This window comes from Callithrix jacchus, chromosome 6, assembly GCF_049354715.1.
Source record: "Callithrix jacchus isolate 240 chromosome 6, calJac240_pri, whole genome shotgun sequence".
NCBI lineage: Eukaryota > Metazoa > Chordata > Mammalia > Primates > Cebidae > Callithrix > Callithrix jacchus.
Window position 1 is genome coordinate 122,703,067 of NC_133507.1, and position 22,587 is coordinate 122,725,653.

The window sequence follows — 22,587 nt, forward strand, 5'->3', positions numbered from 1 at the left end:
GATCAAGCCTTCTTGATCATGATGGATAAGCTTTTTGATGTGCTGCTGCAATTGGTTTGCCAGTATTTTATTGAAGATTTTTGTATCTATGTTTATTATGGATACTGGCCTGAAGTTTTGTTTTTTTTGTTGAGTCTCTCCTGGGTTTTGGTATCAGGAAGATGTTGGTCTCATAAAATGATTTGGGAAAGATTCCCTCTTCTTGGATTGTTTGGAATAGTTTCAGAAGGAGTAGTACCAGCTCCTCTTTGTATGTCTGGTAGAATTCAGCTGTGAACCCATCTGCACCTGGGCTTTTTTTGGTTGGTAGGCTATTAATTGCTGCCTCAACTTCAGCCCTTGCTATTGGTCTATTTGGGGTTTTAACTTCTTCCTGGTTTAGGCTTGGGAGGGTGCAAGTGTCCAGGAATTTATCCATTTCTTCCAGATTTACTGGTTTATGTGCATAGAGTTGTTTGTAGTAATCTCTGATGGTGGTTTGCATTTCTGTGGGATCAGTGGTGATATCCCCTTTATCGTTTTATTGCACTATTTGATTATTCTCTCTTTTCTTTTTTATTAATATGGCTAGTGGTCTATTTTGTTGATAATTTCAAAAAACCAGCTCCTGGACTTACTGATTTTTTGAAGGAATTTTGCATCTCTATCTCCTTCAGTTCTGCTCTGATCTTAGTTATTTCTTGTCTTCTGATAGCTTTTGAGTTTCTTTGAGCTTACTCCTCTAGCTCTTTCAATTTTGATGATAAGGTGTCAATTTTAGATCTTTCATTACTCCTCATGCGGGCATTTATTGCTATTAATTTTTCTCTAGACATTGCTTTAAATGTGTCCCAGAGATTCTGGTACATTGTGTCTTTGTTCTTGTTGGTTTTGAAGAACATCTTTATTTCTGCCTTCATTTCATTGTTCAACCAGTCAACATTCAAGAGCCAGTTGTTCAGTTTCCATGAAGTGGTGTGGTTCTGAGTTAGTTTCTGAATTCTGAGTTCTAATTTGATTGCACTGTGGTCTGAGGATTTTATATATCATGGACAAAAAATTTGATCATTACTTTTAATTATCACAATCTCATTCTTAATAAAAAGTATTAAAATCTATATATAGGAGAATGTATTATGTCAGTTACCTCAGAATCCATAGGTTCCAATTTTGGCATTAGAATGCTTTCTAAATAGTTAGCTTTGTCTATCCATGTATTCAGACTTCTATATTCTTTTTTCATCTTTTCCAGCCTAAAGAAAGAAATCAGTTATGAATGAAAAAAGCAAGTGATAGAAGAAAATATATGGCATGATTCACAGAAGAATACATGCAGTGTGATCCATTTATAAAATGTTCTAAAAGAGACAAACTAGCAGTATATTGTCTAGGGATATAGTCAAAGGAAGGGGAATGATTACAACAAAAATCAAAGTACTAGTAACCTGGGGACAGTTAAGGAGAAAGATGTAATCTCACAAGGGTACACAAAACATATTTCTGAGATTAGTGGTGGTGTATTCCTTAACCTGAATCATAGATATGTATACAATGGGCTTATTATCATTACTTAGGCTATACACACATGTTATAGAAATTATTCAATATTTAAACTATTACTGTTAGTATTTAAAGTATATGACTTAGTCTGCTTGGGCTGCTATAACAGAATACAATAGATGGAGTGACTTAAACAATAGACATTTATTTCTCACAGTTCTAGAGGCTGGGAAGTCCAAGATCAAGGTGCTGGCAGATCCAGTGTCTGATGAGAGTAGTCTTCCTTGTTTGCAAATGGCCTTCATATATCCTCACATGGTGGAAAGAGATGAATCTTGTCTCTCTCACTCTCTTTTTATAAGGGCATTAATGCCATCATTATAACAATCTTACCCTCATGACCTAATCCAATCCTAATTATCTTCCAAAGGCACTGCCTCCAAATACCATCACATTGAGGATTAGGATTTTAACATATGAATTTGAGGGGAGACATAAACATGTAGTCTATAACCCCATTTATATATATATATATCTCCATAAGTAATATATACATGTTACTTATTTATAAAAAAATATACATTGATATTTCCATAATATATATATGTTACTTATGGAAATATCAACATATATATTTTATAAATTATTCAACACATATACAATATCTTCTACAATAAAACAAGTATAAAATAGATGTATCTTCTAATCCAAGAAACTTCAAAAAGCTTGAGTAACTTAAGGATATAATTAACAAGGATTAAATGGAAGACAGGGAATGTTTCCCAATTCATTTCATGAGGACATAATGGCCTTGAAAATAAAACCTGATGAAGACATTTAAAAAAAGAAAAATAACAGTCTAATCTCATTCATGAACATAGATGCAAACATTATAAATAAAATATAGTTTAAATACAAAAAATCCAGTAGTGTACAGAGACAATTTGAGAATTGCAGTTGAAACTGGGAGGTTTTTCTCATTCCAGGATTCATGGTAAAATCTAAAGAGCCTAGAGCAATTAACCACTATGAATGCTCAAAACTGACCAGTCAAGTATGTCTGCCAGGACAGGACCCCTGGAAATCTGGGAAAGCAATCCATTATACTACACACACACACACACACACACACACACACACACACTCCAAATGAAAACATCAGAAATGGGAGTTCTTTGAAGCTAGAAAAGTTTTCTAAGCTAATTCTCCTGCAAAAAATTCAGGCAAATTAATTTCACATCAAATAGACCAACACACTTTAACAAAGATTAAAACCTGCAATGGACTGTAGCCTATCAAATGTTTAAATCTATGAGTTCATAATAATATTTCAATTTTTTTTCAGAAACTAATGTATAAGACCTTCTGGTCCACTGCAGGCCTCTGTCCTAATGTATACACAACATGAAACACCATTTAATCAATAGGCTTATTTATTTAATTAATAACAGTAATATTAATAATTCTCATAATCTGAGAAGGCTTTGCTTCAAAACAGAAAGTCTCAGTAGTGGAACTTTCATCTACAAACCTCGAATGATTTTGTGGCTGCCCAGACCATGTTATATATTCAAAAACCCATGTACATAAGAGCTAAAAATAAGAAAGGAGTCAAACCCCCTATAACTGGCTTCAAGCTAGCCCCATAATCATTATGACTTTTTCAACAAGCAAGATACTAGTAGAGATGTTACATAACTTTGTCAAAGTTAATTTATAGGTTTTAATTCTTTATATCTTTGTGGCATATATATTCCAGTCAGGCTTTCAAGATGCAGCATTATTTATTATAGAAGAACTCCTACACTTACACAATCATACCTTAATAATATTCTTAATTAGCTCTTTAGTCCTTTATGTTATTTCGTTAATACTGACAACTAAACTAACCCACACAAAATAGATGCTTAAGAAGTAGAAACCATATGAATTATCTTATTTTAATCCTAATTACTGTCTTTATGAATCCTATACATGATAGGTAAAGTTAATATCTCCTCCTTAACTGTAAAAACCATAGGCTACCAATGATATTTAAGTATAACTATACAGATGATAAAGACCTGAAGTTTGATTCTTATATTATCCCTACAACAGACCTTAAACCAGGAGATCTATGACCACTAGAAGTTGATAATTGAGTAGTCCTACTTATGGAAATATCAGTTTTCATATTAATCTCATTCAAAGATGTATTAGATCCATAAGCTGTTCCATCATTAGGCCTAAAAACAGATTCAATACCAGGATGTTTAAATCAAGCAATTCTAACATCCACATGACCTATACTATGAACAATGTTCAGATATTTGTGGATCAAATCACAGCTTTATGCCTGTTGTACTTGAATTAGTGCTGCAAAAACTGATCAGTACCTATGTCATCATGAAGCTAAGTGGCACTAACCTTTTTAGTTAAAGAATGAAAACATTGATCTTTCCACAATGATATGTCATAACTAGCTACATCAACATAATTTATCACTTTGTTTCCATAATTCTAGCACTAATCTATTTCAATTAAAAATTTCAAAATGTACCTACTCTTTAAACCTGTCACCAAAAAAGTTGAAGCACCAAAACACAAAATCCCTTGAGAAAGAAAAAAAGTGCATGAAAATGTATTCATCTCTTTTATTATTCCCACAATAATAAGACTACCTATTCTCATCATTTCACTCCCAAACATTATATTCCCTGCTCCCAGTTGCGTAATTAGTAATTAACTAATCGCTATATAACAATGATTAATGCAACTTGTATTAAAGCAAATTTTAACATTACATAATATCAAAGGACAAACTTGATCTCTAATATTAATTTCCCTTATCCCATTTTCATTGGCTCAACAAATTTATTCAGATTATTAACTCGTTCATTTACACCAACCACCCAGTTGTCAATTTATCTAGGTATAGTTGTCCCACTATGAGCAGGAACAGTAACTACTGGTTTCCACCACAGAACAAAAGCAACACTGGCCCACTTCCCACCACAAGGAACACACATTCCACCTATCCCCCTACTAGTAATTATTGAGACTATCAGCCCTTTTACTCAACTCATAGGTAGCTGCAACTCTACTACTAACAGCCAGTATTACAGCTATCTATTTATGCATTTAATTGGTGGAGCCACATTAGCACAGTTTGCACTGTGCATGTCCACCTATATGTGGATTTCTTGTAATAAATATATTGGAAAATTGTTTGACATTTGTGACAATTTGAAAAAACTCACAGATGAGCTGCATAACCTAGAAATTATTTTAAGTTGGTATGTCATGAATGCATAAAATGTATATAAGTACTAGTCTATTTTATCATTTACTACCATAAAATATACACAATTTTATTGTAAAATATAAAATGTATCAAAACTCATGCACATAGATTATACATGATACCATTTGCAATTGAGAGAAATGTAAGCAAACTTAAGAATGCTGTATGAAATCCTAACTGCATAAATTAACTGCAGTTCATACTGTGCCACCGTAATAATTCTGTAGTCACCTATTGTTGCTATTGCAGTGAGTATTCATTTTTAATGCCATGTGACACTAATCATCTCTGCCTGAGAAGTCTCTCCAGTAAATAACTGCATGTCATTGTAAAAAGTGATCTCGTGGTTCTTTGTATTTTTTTTTCTTTCTTTCTCTCTCCCCTTTTTTTTTTTTTTTTTGTCTTTTCTGAGATACAGTCTGGTTCCGTCACCCAGGATGGAGCACAGTGATAAGCTCTCAGCTCCACCTCCCAGGCCCAACTAATTCTCCCACCTCAGCCTTGAGTAACTACATGAGCACGCCACACCCAACTAATTTTTGTATTTTTTGTGACATGAGGTTTCAACATATTGCCCAAGCTGGTCTCAAACTCCTGAGTTCAGGGAATCCTCCCCTCCCAAAGTGCTGAGATTACAGATGTGAGCCACTGCAACCAGCCCTTGTATATTTTTCACTGAGCTTAGTAGTGTAAACCTTGAATAAAACCATGGGACCTGTATGAAATGCCACTAGCGATGCTAGAAGTGCTCCTAAGAAACAGAAAAAAATTATGACATTACAAGAATAAGTTGAGTTGCTTGACATGTACCACAGATTGAGGTTGCCCACCATTTCAAGATAAATGAATCCAGCATAAAAATTCATGAAGCCATTGCTAAAACCACACAAGCAGCTGCAAAAACTTTGCACTTTTTGTAAAACATAAAATATTTGCTGACTGTTTATATTATTGGTGGGCTTCCAGTCAACAGTAGGCTATTAGTAGTTAAGTTTTAAGGGGGTCAAAAGTTATGTATGAATTTTCAACTGCATGAGTAGGAGGTGGAAACCCTAACTTTCCATTGTTCAAGATTTAACTCTGTTAACATTATCTTTGCAACAGCCTCAATTACATTTATCATCTTAATAAATGTAATTTTACTCATTCTTCTTGAACATGCTGTAACCCCAATTCAAGCTTATGACTCCACACTCCTAGTGAGTCTTTACTTTATGACCCAGTAGTCCTACACTGACCATCTAGTGAATCCTACCTCCTGACCACCTACAGGAACATTATTATTATTATTATTATTTTTTTTTTTTTTGAGATGGAGTTTCGCTCTTGTTACCCAGGCTGGAGTGCAATGGTGCTATCTCGGCTCACCGCAACCTCCGCCTCCTGGGTTCAGGCAATTCTCCTGCCTCAGCCTCCTGAGTAGCTGGGATTACAGGCACGCGCCACCATACCCAGCTAATTTTTGTATTTTTAGTAGAGACGGGGTTTCACCATGTTGACCAGGATGGTCTCAATCTCCTGACCTCATGATCCACCCACCTTGGCCTCCCAAAGTGCTGGGATTACAGGCTTGAGCCACCGCGCCTGGCCCCAGGAACATTATTAACTCTATTCGTGACAGCTTAGTAATACAACTTCACTTTAACTTGATTATTTTATTATCTTTAGGTCTACTAACTAATATATTAATGGTCTACCAGTGATGATGTTGTAGCCGAGAAAGCACATTGCGAGGCCACCACATATTAGTCATTCAAAAATGCCTACAGTACAGAATAATTTTTCATATTACAAGTTTTCTTCTGAGCCTTCTACCACTCAAGTCTAGCTGCAATCCCAGAACTGGGAGGTTGCTGACCACCAACAGGTATTCACCCACTTAATCTCCTAGAAGTTTACTCCATACATCAGTCCTGTTAGCCTCAAAAGTATCAAACACCTGAGTGCACCATAACTTAATAGAAGAAATCCGTAAAAATATACCTCAAGCTCTTTTCATCATAATTTCATTAGGCATTTCTTTTATATTATTACAAACCTTAGATACTTCAAAATATCCTTTACCATCTGCAATGGTGTAAATGGCTCAATATTCTTCATAGTAACAGGCTTCCAATGACTACATGCAATTATCAGAGCTCCAACTTCCTTATCTTCTGCTTCTTTTTTTTTTTATTGTTATACTTTAATTTCTGGGTACATGTGTAGAACGTGCAGATTTGTTACACAGGTATACACGTGCCATGGTAGTTTGCTGCATTGATCACCTTGTCATCTACACTAGGTATTTCTCCTAATGCTATCCCTCCCCTAGCCCCCCACCCCCAGACCAGCCCTACTGTGTGATGTTTCCCCTCCCCATGTCCATGTGTTCTCATTATTCAATACCCACTTAAGAGTGAGAACATGTGGTGTTTGGTTTTCTGTTCCTGTGTCAGTTTGCTGAGAATCATGGTTTCTGGCTTCATCCATGTCCCTGCAAAGGACATGAACCCATCCTTTTTTATGGCTGCATAGTATTTCATGGTGCATATGTGCCACATTTTTTTTTTATCCAGTCTATCATTGATGGGCATTTGGGTTGGTTCCAAGTCTTTGCTATTGTGAACAGTGCTGTAATAAACATATGTGTGCATGTGTCTTTATAACAGAATGATTTATAATCCTTTGGGTATATACTCAGTTATGGGATTGCTGGGTCAAATGGTATTTCTAGTTCCAAGTCCTTGAAGAATCGCCACACTATCTTTCACAATGGTTGAACTAATTTACATTCCTACCAAAAGTGTAAAAGTGTTCCTATTTCTCCACATCCTCTCCAGCGTCTGTTGTCTCCAGATTTTTTCATGATCACCATTCTAACTGGCATGAGATGGTATCTCAATGTGGTTTTGATTTGCATATCTCTAATAACCAGTGATAATGAGCTTTTTTATCCTCTGCTTCTTATGTCAACTTAACATTTAACCTCCATTTTGGTTTTGAAGTTACCTGATAATGACATTTTATAGATGTAATGACTATTTCTGTACATTTCTGTCTATTGATGAAGATCCTATTCTTTTAGTATTAACTGTACAACTGACTTCCAAGCAATTAGCTTTAGTATAAACTGGAAAAGAATAATTAACCTTACATTAACTTTAGCAACGAATATATCACTAGTACTAGTACTTGTAATCATCACATGCTGCTTCCCACAACTAAACATCTGTATAGAAAAATCAAACCCATACAAATGTGGATTTGATCTGTTAACTATTACATTTCTATTATTCAACCTAGAAATGTCCCTCCTATTACTACAACATGAGCATCTCAAACAAGTAACCCAAAAGTTATTCTTACTATAGCTCTAATTTTAAACTACATTCTAGACTTATGCCTAAGCTTATGAATGAATCCAAGATGGACAAGAATGAGTGGACTTGAGTATGACAATTTGTTTAAATTACAACAAATAATTCTGATGCATTAAATTACAATATTTTATAATCACCAATATGCCTTCAATTTATATCAGTATTATTCTGGTTTACATCATATTCCTAGGAGGACTACTAATATAATGGGTCACACCTAATATCTCCATTAGTATGTTTAGAATGTATAATACTATCACTATTTACTCTAGGAATCCCTGTAATTTTAAATATATTCTTTATCTTATCCATGATAATACCTATCATTTTACTAGTATTTGTAGCCTGTGAGGTTGCCATAGGACTAGCATTACTAACAATGGCATCTAATGCATATGGCTCAGATTACATATAAAACTCAAATTTTCTTCAATGCTAGCAATTATTATACCCACAATAATGCTTATGCCAGTGATATGATATTCTAAAAGTTCTAAACTTTGAATTCATACAACTATGCACTGTCTACTAATTAGCTTCATCAGTTTATTCCCCTAAGGCTAATTTAGTAAACACAGCCTAAATTTTTCATTAGTTTTTTTTTTCTCCAACTCACTAACAGCCCTGATTTTATTAAAACACTAACAAATTGATTGCTTCCCTGAATAATTATAGCAAGTCAACAGCATCTCTCCAAAGAATCATATATATGAAAAAGCTATATATTTCAACATTAACTTTTCTACATTTATTCTTAGTCATAACATTTACTGCCACAGAACTAACTCTATTTTACATTCTCTTTGAGGCAACACGAATTCCAATTCTAATTATTATTATCTGATAAGGAAACCAAATAGAATGATTAAATCCTGGGCTCTCTTTCCTGTTCTATACACTAATTGGTTTTTTATCTCAACTCCTTGCATAATTTATATCCAAAACTCCACAGGTTCATTACAATTTTTAATAACCTGTTACTGTGTTCGAACACTACTGAGCTCTTGATATAATAGTCTTTTATGATTAGCATGCATGATAGCACTTACGGTAAAAATATCCCTTTATCTCTGACACCAAACTATATGAAGAAGCTCCAATTGCTGAATCCACAGTTCTTGCAGCTATAAATTAGCTGGCTATAATATAATACAAATTACTATAATTCCAAACCCGGTAACAGAATATATAGCTTATCCATTTTATATAGTATCCCTGTGAGAAATAATTATAGCAAGCTCTATTTGTTTACACCAAGTAGACTTAAAATCACTTATCTCAGTCAGGCATGGTGGGTCATGCCTGTAATCTCAGCACTTTGGGAAGCCAAGGTGGGTGGATCACTTGAGGCCAGGAGTTCGAGACCAGCCTGGCCAACGTGGCAAAACTCCATCTTTACTAAAAATAGAAAAATTAGCCAGCACGGTAGTGCATGCCTGTCATCCAGCTACTCAGGAGGCTGAGGTATAAGAATCACTTGGAGCCAGCAGGCAGAGGTTGCAGTGAGACAAGATCATGCCACTTCACTCCAGCCTGGGAGACATAGTGAGACTCTATCTCAAAAAAAATCAATTATATATTCATCCATAAATCATATAGCACTAGCATTTATAGTCATTTTCATCCAAACTCCATGAATTTTTATAGGAGCTATAACTCTAATAACTGCCCATGGCCTCGCATCATCCATACCATTCTTCTTCACAAACTCAAATTATGAATAAATGTAAAGCTGAAATGCTCTCTTAACTCACAGATTACAGACATTGATTGCTCCCTTTAATAACAAATGGTGAGTATTAGCTAGCCTAAACATTGTAGCCCTACCACCAACCATCAACCTAATCAGAGAGCTATTTGTAGTTATAGAATCATTTTCATGATTTAATTTTACCTTTATTATTAATAGGAATTAATATGTTAATTACAGCCCAACATTCCCTCTGCATATTAATTACAACACAACAGGGAAAATTTACATATCACATTAATAAATGAGCCATCATTCACATGAGAAAATGTGAATGCTACTCCTATCACTTAATAGCAAAATTATTCTAGGACCCACATACTGTTAATGTACATAAAAAAGTTAGATTATAAATCAAATAATAGAAGCTTAAAACTCCTTATTTACTGAGAAAGTATGCAAGAACTGCTAACAATGCCCCCATATATTAATGTAAAAATATAGCTTAATCAACTTTTAAAGGATACAAGTAATCCATTGGTTTCAGGAACCAAAAAAATGATGCAACTCCAAAAAAGTAATAAGCCTGCAACTCACATCTGTTATCCCAGCACTTTGGGAGCCTGAGGCAGGCAGATCACCTGAGGACAGGATTTCGAGAGCAGCCTGGCCAACATGTTGAAACCCCATCTCTACTAAAAATACAAAAATTAACAGAGTGTAGTGGTACACACCTGTAATCCAAGCTACTTGGGAGGCTAAGGAAGGAGAGTCTCTTGAACTTGGGAGGCAGAGGTTGTAGTGAGCCAAGATCACACCACTGCACTCCAGCTTGAGTGACAGAGTAAGACTCTGTCTCAAAATAAATAAATAAATAAAAGCAAAAAAAAAGTAATAAATTTACTCTCTTCCTTTATCACCATTTCACTTACCTTAATTTTAGCAATTATCATAACTATTACCAATACTTACAAAGATATTTCATACCCTTACCATGTAAAAACTTTTACATCATATACCTTTATAACCAGTCTCATTCCAGCTCTAATATACATTTACTCAGGCCAAGAAATAATCCAAGTAACTATTCAAACCTTAAAACTAACACTCAGCTTCAAGTTGCATTATTTCTCAATAATATTTGTACCAGTGGCACTTTCTGTTACATGATCAATCAGCATTTTCAATATGATACATACATTTAGATTCAAATACTGATTTTTAAAATATTTACTTAGGCCAGGCATGGTGGCTCATGCCTGTAATACCAGCACTTTAGGAGACTGAGGCAGGTGGATCACAAGGTCAGGAGATCAAGACCATCCTGGCTAACGTGGTGAAACCCCGTCTCTACTAAAAATACACAAAATTAGCTGGGCATGGTGGCACCCACCTGTAGTCCCAGCTTCTCAGGAGGCTGAGGCAGGAGAATTGCTTGAACCTGGGAGGCGGAGGTTGCAGTGAGCCAAGATCGCGCCACTGCACTCCAGCCTGGGTGACAAAGCTAGTAGACTCCATCTCGAAAAAAAAAAATTATTTTTTTCCCATCACTATACAAATTTTGGTTACTGCCAACAAAGTTTGGCAACTGGCAACTCTTTGTTGGATGAGAATGGGTGGGAATCATATCATTTTTACTTACTAAATGATGATACAGCTGAGTGAATGCAAGTACAGCAGCCCTCCAAGCTATCTGACATAATCGCACTGGAAACATCAGACTTCTATAATCAATAGCACAATTTTTATTATACTAAGATAAATGGGAGTTTCGTCAAATTTTCATGCTCAACTCCACCCCTATATCTTTCCATTATTTGGGCTTCTTCTGGAAGCAACTGGCAAATCTGTCCACTTTGGCCTTCATCCATGATTACCATCAGCAATAGAAGGCCCAACACCTGTCTCAGACCTACTCCATTCCAGCACAGTAGCTGTAGCAGGATTTTCCTATTAATTTGCTTTTCACCTACTCATAGAAAACAACAAAACAATTCAAAAACTAACAATATGCTTAGGTGCTGTGAACATTTTATTCACAGCAATTTGTGCCCTAACACAAAATGACATCTAAAACGTCACATTTTCCACCTCGAGCCAATTAGGTCACTATTGATATTAATCAACTACTTCTAGCATTTCTCCATATCTGTACACATGCATTCTTCAAAGCTATGCTGTTCATATGCTCCACATCCATCATTCATAATCTTAATGATGACCAGGATATTCAAAAAATAGGAGGCCTATTTCCAGCTATACTCTTTACCACTTTTTTGCTTATTACTGTAAGCCTCACATTTACATGTACACCTTTTCTTACACGCTTCTACTCCAAAGACTTAAATATCAAAATTGCTAACACATCATAACCAGTACCTGAGCCCTTTAATTCCACTTATCACCAGCTCCCTAACAACTGTCTACTGCATTTGAATTTTCTTTGCATGCCTAGGACAACCTCACTTTTACACTTTAATAAATATCAATGAAAACCACCTCCAAATTAATTTGCTAAATGTTTAACAGTTGGTAGCATTTTCCCTGGATATATATTTTTTTTATCTACAACTGTCTTAATATTCTCTCACTATTCATACAGGTTTTTCAGTCAGCAAGATAGCTGACTAGAGTCACCTGGCACTTATCACTCACACACAAAAGGACCAATGCACTGAATAAATAACAAAGATTTGACTGGAATGTCAAATGGAGAGCACTGACGTGCAGCAGGGCAATGCAGATGCACCTGTGGTGATTGGCAGTCCAGGAGGGCAGTGTGAAGGCAAACAGCCTTGTGGGAATGCTCCCACGTGAGACCCCCAAGTAGTGGGTCACACCATATGGTTGAGCTTGATCCCAGACCCGGGACCCCAGTTGGAGGTAGTCGAGCTATGGGGAAGAAGAACTTCAAGAAAGCTTATGTGATATACAAAAAATAACATGAGTTATTACTCTATTGTGCTGAGGTGATGGGAGGCATGGTGTCCACTTTTGGTTCTCACGGTGTGCACTTTTGGTTCTCAATTCATTATAGCTTCTTCTTAAAGTTATGGCTTAAATCTTCAAAGCAAGCTGATAGTAAAAATTGCTTTGTTTATGTCTTTCCTGCACCTGGACCCTTGATGTGGTATTTACAATACTGCTTGTGACTTAATGATTTATAATGTAGCCTGTGATTTTCTTGTGAAACTCCTGCCCTAGATAAATAGTTTCTTTAAAACTTCTAAACTTAGATATTTCACCTGGACTCTTGTGACTGATAATTGTACCCCCCACTTTAACCTGATTATGTATCTCCCTGTTCCCAGTATCTTTATCCAAAATATGGTGACTTGTGATTGTATAGTAAAACTCTGTTCCCCTTTATCTCACGAAACACTGATCCCATGACGTAAACACTTCTACTTGTAATGTATATAACAAGACCCTGAGTTCAATAAAGCTATTGGTGAAGCATCTGACTTCTCAACCCTCGAGACCCCATCTGTTCTTTCTTCTTCTCTTCCGCGCACCCGCCTTTCCAGGTTGGGACCCTCTTGCTGGCCAAGAGCCCCCCGGCAGACGTGCCAGCAACCACACAGCCTCTGCTGCCCTGTCTCCTCTGTTTGGATCAGATCAGCCTGGACACAGGAGGGACTTCCCATTGTGGGGAAAAGGTTAGCAGAATATCACCGCCAGCACCCACTGCTACCACAAATATCAACAATTCTTTCTACAGGAGAACCCCATAGTCCTGATAGGCCTTGAGTGCAGTGTTTAGAGCTGCTGGGAATTCACATAGCTGCATTGCCCTGTATTAGGAGCACAAAGTATGCTCCCAACTGCCCCCTCGTCCACATCTGTGAACCAAGCTGCTACAGCACAGTGCCAACTTGGAGTGCACCCTCCTTTGGGGGACAGTAGCCACTGTACCTCTCCAGCACAGCACTGGAGCTCCATCTTCATTACACCACCAAATTCACATAGGTGGCTGAACACTACACCCCAGTTGCACAGAACCTGAGTCTACTGCTGGCTGTGATTATGGTCCTGCACAGCAGAGAAACCAACCCCAGCCAGCACACTTCCAGCTGGAGGAACTGAAACTGCCACTCTCACCCAGGGTGAACCTGTCCTTGAGTTGGTCAAACTACTGCATGACCCCCAAGCTGAAAAGGCTCTTGAGCTTCAGAGCAGCTGGTATATCCCTGGGCCAACCGGGTGGCTATGCATCAATGCTCAGGACCTGAAAAACAGCCCTGTAGCACCCCTGGCCTGCCCAATGGCCCTATGCCCCCAATAAGGGCCAGAGAAACCATCTTGTAGGCTGCCCCTGGCAGGCATGTCCCCAGCCTGGGCAAGCAGCCAAAAGCCCATGTCCAGGACCTGAGAAACAGCTCCCTGGGCTAACTCCAGTGGTTACACCCCTGAGCAGTCTTGCATCGGCATCCCAGACCTGTGAAATGGCCCTGTGGGCAGCCCCCAGCAGACACATCACCGGGCTAGCAAAGCAGCTGTGCACCCACATCACAGGCCCAAGAAACGGCCCTATGAGCTGCCCCTGGCAGACAGGACCCCAGGCCAGCTTAACAGCTGTGTGTCCACATCCCAGGTCTGAGAAACAGTTCCACAAGTTGCTCTGAGCAGGAATATCCCCAGGCCAGACAAGCCACTGCATGCCACTCATTTAAGAAACAGCCCAGTGAGAACATCCCTGACAAAGTCACACCACCATCTCTACAAACTCTCTCAGTCTAGGCTACTGAGAAACTTGCAAATGCCACTAAGAAATTATATGAAGACTAAACTGCTGGATCCACCTAGAATCAGGCCACCAGGTGCCTCACCAATCTGACATCCGAAGATCCATTCATACAAGTATTTCTCTGGGAAAAATCTACTCCAAGAGATTGAAAGAGGTAACTTTTCTATCAGATACATAGAAATCAATGTAGGGACACACGAATCAGGAAAGAACAAGGAAACTTCTTCAATAAAAACAATAATTCTCTAGTAAAAGACCCTGATCATAAGGAAATATATAAAATGTCAGAAAAAAATTCAAAATAATAATCTTAAGGAAACTCAGTGAGATATAATAGAATACAGATAGAAAATTAAATCAGAAAACCAATTCATGATTTAAATGAGAAATTCAACAAATAAATAGATATAAAAAGGACCAAATTGATATCCTAGAGCTGAAGAATTCAATGACTGAAATAAAATGTACAATTGTGGGCCAGGTACAGTGGCTAACACCTGTAATCTTGGCACTTTGAGAGGCCAAGGTGGGTGGATCACTTGAGATCAGGAGTTCTGGACCAGCCTGGCCAATAAGGCAAAAACCCTAGCTTTTGTATTTTAGTCTCTACTAAAATACAAAACTCAGCCGAGCATGGTGGCTCATGCCTGTAATTCCAGCTTCATGGAGGCTGAAGCACAAGAATCGCTTGAACCCAGGAGGTGGAGGTTGCAGTGAGCCGAGATAGCGCCACTGCACTCCAGCCTGGGCAACAGAGCAAGACTCTGAAAGAAATGTCAGTTGAGACTAGACCACACAGAAGAAATAATTTCTGAACTTGAAGGCAGGTCTATTGAAATAATACAGGCAAATGAAAAAGAACAGAATGAAGAAAGGCTACAGGACTTATGGGACATTGTTAAACAAACAAATTATCACATTATGGGATTTCCAGAAGAAGAGAAGCTCCTATAATCACAAGAAACTGAATTCTTCAAACAACCTGAACAAACTTGAAAGAGACTCCTTTAAATGAGAATGCACTTGCCAGCATCTTTCTTTCAGCCTTGTGAAATCTTAAGCAGAGAATTCAATTACACTCTATGCAGACATCTGAACGACTGTGAGAAAATACATGTTGTTTTAAACAACTAAGTTTGTAATAATTTGTTATGCAGCAATAAAAAGAGAATACACCTAATTACCATTAGTAACCAAGTGAAAATTGCAGCATATTCACCAAATTCAATGCCATGAAACAGCATAGGTGAGTCTTAGAAACATAATCATGGGTGATGTAAGCGAAATAAAATAATGTATTATTTAAGCATCCTAGATTTAAGTTTTTTTACACAACTAATTTTAAAAAGGCAAAAAATAAAATCAAAACTCATAGAAGTAGTTAACTTCTGGGAAATAGGCAGAAGGATGAGATAGGGGAGAAACTCATAAGCAGATACGAGTCATCCATAATGTTTTAGGTTCTAGGTTAGGTTAAGTACTGCTTGGTAGCATTATATTATTCTACATATAATTTACATTAGAATTATGGATTATCATTTTTGTATCAAATATTATATTTAAAAGATTATATAGGCAGGGTGCAGTGGCTCATGCCTGTAATCCCAGCACTTTGGGAAGTCAAGGTGGGCAGATCATTTGAGGTCAGAAGTTTGAGACTAGCCTACCAACAGTGAAATTCCATCTCTACTAAAAATACAAAAAAATTAGCCAGGCATGGTGGTACATGCCTGTAGTCCTAGCTACTTGAGAGGCTGAGGCAGGAGAATCTCTTGAACTCAAGAGGTGGAGGTTTCAGTGAGTCAAGATCATGCCACTGCACTCCAGCCTGGGTGACAGGATGAGACTCTGTTTCAAAAAAAAAAAGGAAAGAAAAGGAAAAAATGATAATATAAAAAACCTACAATGGCTTCCCATTTTTCTTAGAATAAAATTTAAATTATGGTCTGTAAGGCTCTGAATAATCTGGTCTCCACCTATCTTGTCTCAAGTCACTTTCTCCCTTGCTTTTTGTTCCACTTACAATGGCTGCCATCTTTTTCTAGGCATAATCTTTTCTTATCTTAGAGTTTTCATACATATTCATACAGTAAGTCTCTACCCCTGGATCTTTGGCATGCTAACTCCTTCCTTTAATATTACCTCAAATATCTTCTCTAATAATTCTTATAAAAATCAGTCACCTTTATTTTCTACCATCTTTTTGATGCTTCATAGTTTATTTCTTAATTTATAATTTATTTGTTTTGCTTTTTTATGTCTCTACTCTTTATACTCTAAGTTCTTTCAGAAAAGATACTATGATCTTTAAAATGATCACTGTGATTCTGAACTAGGTTACTTCAGACCAATCATCTCACTGCACAACTATAAAAGCTAGACAAAGCATTGTCTAAATTGTGTTGGGAAGAATCAGTGAGTTATAAAGGCAGCAAGGATTTGCATACCCAAGATTCCAGACAGAAAGGAAGTCCAGAGACATGGAGCCCATCATTTAGTGCCATTTTTCCTTCAAGGCATTTATGCCTTGAGAAGGCCAAGAAGTTATAAAACTGAGGAGAGCTTTGAGAAACAAATATAAGGCTGGGAGAACAAAAACCAGAGTCCAGGGCTTGTCAGGGGTGAGAAGTCCTGGTAAACACCAGTTGGCTTTTTTTTTTTTTGGACCCTCAAAGGCTTTAAGAGAATAAGTGTCGCTTCAAATGTTATGACCTAGTTGCCTCATGTGCCTCACATTAGTCCCCATCCTGACATTGAGACTAAGAATAAACCATAAAGAGACTAGCCTCCCTCACAGGAACTAAAGCTTGGCTTCAAGTCATTTCACTTTCAATCTTAATTAAATTAAAGTGGTCTGGCATTGTTAGTGCTCCTAGCCTAGCTGGCTGCCAGATACAAATATATACCTTCTCTGTAGAAATATGTAATTAAAATTAAGATCCACAAATTAGTTCTAATCAAATACAATGTCTAGCACTTAATCAAAACAACTAGGCATGTGAGAGTATAAGAACTGACTGAAAACTAAGGAAAGAAAAAACCAGTAATTTAAATAGACTCACAGAAGATCCAGATAATGAAGTGGTCAGACTTGGAATTTAAAATAGCATTGATGGCTATAAACTGTAAGTATACATACCCCAAAATTCATATGTTGAAATCCTAATCCTCTACGTGATGATATTTGGAGGTAGGGACTTTAGGAGGTAATTGGGTCTTGAGGGTAGAGCCCTCAGGAATGGGATTGGTATTCTTATGATAAGAGATATGAGAGAGATGATCTCCCTCCACAATGTGAGGATGGTAAACAGAAGGCCATTTGCAAACCAAGAAGAGGGCCCTCAGCAGGAATCAAATCAATTGACATCTTGTTCTTGGACATCCCAGCCTCCAGAACTAATAAATAAATAAAGGTCTGTTGTTTAAACCATCCAATCTATGGTATTTCTTATAGTAGCTTGAGCTGACCAAGACAATAATAAATATGTCCAAAGAATTAAAAGACTTGGCTGTGGATTTTGGCAAGTAAATAGAAACTATAAAAAGAAGGGAAAATCCATAGAGAGAAATAAAATAACTAAAATTAAGAATTCAGTTGATTTGATGGCAGAATAAAAACAAGAAGGAATCTGTGAACTAGAATACAAGTCAGAAGAAAATAACTAGACTGAAGCACAGCAAAAAAAAAAAAAATGAGAAATACAAAAAAGAAAAGCATGTGACCTATGAAATACATTGGTGAATGAGGAGACAGCAAGTATTATGCTTTATTCCTCATAAATGAGTTTTCACCTCTGCTAGGCACAGTGTAATCCCAGCACTTTGGGAGGCTGAGATTGGAGGATCACTTGAGGCCAGGAGTTAGAGACCAGCCTGGTCAACACAGCAAGACCTCATCTCAAAAAAGAAAAAAAAAACAAGCCAGGTGTGGTGGTGTGTGATGTGTCTGTAGTCCCTGCTCCTTGGGAGGCTGAGGCAGGAAGATTGTTTGAGCCCAGAAGTTTGGGGCTGCAGTGAGCATAATCATGCCACTGCACTCCAGTCTGGCCCAATCTGGGTGACAGAGTGAGGCACTGTTTCAAAAAATAGAGTTTTCACCTCTTTCTTTGGCATAACACTGACTTTTTCAAACAAGATACCTAAATTTGACAAGTAAAAATCAGAAATAATCTCATGAAACAACAACACCATAATGAAAGTTTCTGGGCCTATAGCAACCCTATGTCTCAAAAGAATAAATTAATATATTACACAAAGAACACATAGGATGAATATTTTGAGCTCTTTTGAACTTTTCTTTTCTTTTTTTTGTTTTTACCTTTCCCGGGGTTTTTGCTGAAGTTTTTCAAGTCGCACTACAGGTGGCTGGTCGGAGGGGTGCCCAGTTGGAGTCCCAATAGTAACATTCAGATCTGGGGATAGGAATGCTGGATATTCTATTGTCTGTGGTGTAATAACATGTCTGAAAAATAATAAGAAAGTGAAATATTGAAATTAATCAAAAGTCCACTTCCAAAATCAGTGGCAGCTATCACTTTTGCTATCACCCTTCTCTCTTACATTTTCAGCTCACCTATCCACCTTGGGTCATCGGAGGCTAGAGCTAGGAAATAAGTCAAGAGCCAGAAATCCAGAGATAAGTGCTCTCTTGATTATCCTTACTACTAAACTCAGATTACAGGCAGCAGGTATGAAAAGGACAGAAGGGCCTGAAGTTCTAATGAGAAGTACAAAGCCCAGATCTCTCTCTCGATCTTTAGACCCAAATCTCTATCTCTTAAATATTTTATTTTTAAAATCTATTAATTTTTTGGAATGTATTGTGTGCTAGGTACAATGTTCATATAGCTGTATATATTATCTCATTCGCTTTTTACAGCAAGCCCATCAGATAAGAATTATTAGATCCTATATAAGAAAGGTAAAGAGATTAAACAACTTCTCCCAAGGTCTTACAGCTGGTAAGTGGCAAAGCTAACATTTAAACACAGTCTCTTGAATTAAAGTTCAGATTCTTAAACACTGTTCTATCCTATGCATAGTGGTAATCACCTTAAACTCAACATGTCAAAATAGAACTCACCATTTTCCCCTTCTCCAGATATGCCCTTTTCTAAGTGTCCCCTGGTTCAGGAAATAACAGCACCAAATATATACCCAGTGGTCCCTAAATGTGAACACCTTTCTTCCTTCTTTCCCCTTCAGTCATCTTCTATCTACAATCAATCACTTCCTAATTACAGGAGATGTAACTAAACATTCTAAATATTTTACAAATTAATTTGTTACTCTGTTCCATTATATTAGTCAGGGTTGTCCATAAAAATAGAACCAAGAGGCTGTATATATATATATATATATATATATAAATATTTATGATAAGCAATTGGCTTATATGATTATGGAGGCTGATAAGTCCTACGATCTGCAGTGTTAATCAGCAAGGTGGAGACCCAGGAGAGGCAAAGGTATAATTTCTGACTGAGTTCAAAGGCCTGAGAATCAGGAGAGCCAATAGTGTAGTTCCAGTCCAAAGGCTGGTAGGCTGGAGATCCAGAAGAGCTGATGTTTCAGCTTAAGTACAAAGGCAGGGAAAAGTTAATGCCCCAGTTCAAAGACAGTCAGGCAGGAGGAATTCTCTCTTACCCCAAAGTAAGCTAATCTTTTTGTTTCTTTCAGCTTATTGAATGAGGCCCACCCACACTGGGGAGAGCAATCTGCTTTACTCAGCCCGCCAGTTTAAAGTTCAATCTCATCAAAAACACTCTGCTCTCAGAATGATTTTTGACCAACAGCTGGGTACTTTATGGCTGCCACTAACATGTTGTTAGATCTGTTGCATGATATGATCCAAATGGCAGAGAAGCTTGCATGGCAGCCTGGACCTGTTGCGGAACCTTCTCTTGTTCTGGGCCCCACTCAAAACTAGCAGCTTTTTGAGTCATCCAGTAAGTGGGCCAGAATAACATACCCAAAGGAGGAACAGATTATCTCCAAAATCCGAAAAGGCCTATCTGTGGTTATTTCTCCAGATGTTGTATCTCTTTTTCATGTAAGAGAAGCCAGATGCAACAACTCATCCTTCACTGTATACAGGGGATCACCACCCATACCACTGGACCCCTAGAAATTTCACTGAGGTAGAAGGCCCTTGAATTTTTGTCATATTTATTTCCCTCTCTCTGACAGAAATATATATTACCAATAAGTCTAGAGTAGTTGCTACTTCTTGCTCACTAGGTCCAATCAGCATGTCATCAATAAAACAAACCAGTCTGCTACCTTATAGAAGAAAAAGACAATCAAGATCCCTGGGAACTAAGCTGTAATGCAGGGCTAGAGAGCTGATACACCCCTAAGTTAGGACAGTGAAGGGGTATTGCTCGCCTTGCCAGCTGAAAGCAAACTGCTTCTGATGGTCTTTATTAATATGTATGGAGAAATAAGCATTTGCCAGATCTGTAGCTGCACACCAGATACCAGGGGATATGTTAGTTGCTCAAACAATGAAACCACATCTGGTATAGCAGCTGCAATTGAAGTTGCCACTTGGCTAAGCTCACAAGAATCCACTGTGATTCTCTTATAACCATCTGTCTTCTTCACAGGCCAATATAGGAGTTAAATGGGGATGTGGTGGGAATCACCACTCCTGTGTTTTTCAGGTCTTTGATGGTGGCACTAATCTCTGCAATTCCTCCATTCAGTATTGCTTTTCATTTACTACTTTCATAGATGGAGGGAATTCTAGTGGCTTCTTCTTGGCCTTTCCCAACATCATAGCCTTCATTCCACAAGTCAGGAAAGCAATTTGGGGATTCTGCCAGCTACTAAGTATATCTATTCCAGTTATGAATTCTAGAACCAGGGAAATAACCACTGCATGTGTTCAGGGACCCACAGAGCCAAATGTGAGATGGACCTTAACCAAAAGTCTATTGATCACTTGAACTCCATAAGTCCCTACTCTGACTGATGGACCACAGTGACTTTCAGAGTCTTCTGGAACTAGTGTTAGTTCAGAGACAGTGTCTAGTAGTCCCCAAAAGCCCTGATTGTTCCCTTCTCCCCAGTGCACAATTACCATGGTAAAAGGCCATAGGTCCCTTTGGGGAAGGCTGGGAGAAATACTAGCAGTATAAATTTTTGGAAGCATACTAGGGTCTGTTCTTAAGGTGACCCACCCTCCCTTTCATTAAAGGAGTTCTGGGTCTGTAAAGTAGCTCAAGTCTGAGAATTGATTGAGAACCCATGACTCTCTGTTTTTATGATTCAGGTTAGACTTTTGTTCCCTTGACCTAAAACTTTTCTGCTTAACCTCATACAGATGAGGTTAAAATTTAGTAGGCTTCTTGTCTATTCATGTCTAGGAACACATGATCAGATAGCCAACACCGTAGGTCTGCACTACTAAGACTATTCTGATTGCTGCTTTGATTCTACTATCCATTGTGGTAACCACGCCCACCTTGCCTTTGGCAGTTGAATGTCTTCACTTGGTTCCTGCCACCCTGGGATCCAATTACATTTAAGTTTTATATTGCATTTAAGTTTCCCAGTTCAGTGATTGCAGTTGCCACTGTGAAGTCTGGCCCACGGGGAAGAGCAATCACAGTGCTCTTCAAGGATTCCAGAGTACCCTTCATGAATTCATTTCTCATAGTCAGGGTAAAAATGTGTGTCTTCTGGACCCTCCCAGGGTGGGTGAGTCGATCTTAGATGGCAAGTCCATTCTACGTAATTTCTCTGAGCCTCTAAAACCCTTCCTCTAACTAACTCACTGTGGGCCGTCTTTTGGTTCCTTTTTCTGTCATTCAATGAAACAAGCTACGAGAGCCCTTTCTAACTCCCCAAACTACAACATTAAATGTGGAAATATCTGCTTGGGCCAGGTGCAGTAGCTCACACCTGCAATCCCAGCACTGTCGGAGGCTGAAGGGGGTGGATTGCTTGAGCACAGGAGTTTGAGACCAGCCTGGGCAACATGGCAAAATCCTGTCTATATAAAAAATACAAAAATTACCCA

At 37.8% G+C, this 22,587-nt stretch overlaps 1 protein-coding gene across 8 annotated transcripts in view; it reads right to left on the reverse strand.

Moving 5' to 3' along the window:
* Positions 1 to 22,587, reverse strand: part of CATSPERT (catsper channel auxiliary subunit tau) — a 250,019-nt gene that overhangs the window by 170,499 nt on the left and 56,933 nt on the right. For all 8 annotated transcript variants that reach the window (XR_013519035.1, XR_013519034.1, XM_078328136.1 and 5 more), the window contains exons 9-10: positions 18,880 to 19,023; positions 1,127 to 1,232 (exon numbers count right to left, since the gene is read on the reverse strand). Coding sequence is in view for 6 of the 8 variants with exons in the window: in XM_078328136.1 (XP_078184262.1) it covers positions 1,127 to 1,232; positions 18,880 to 19,023 (250 nt within the window). In the remaining 2 variants the exon portion in view is untranslated. The remainder of the gene's footprint in view (positions 1 to 1,126; positions 1,233 to 18,879; positions 19,024 to 22,587) is intronic.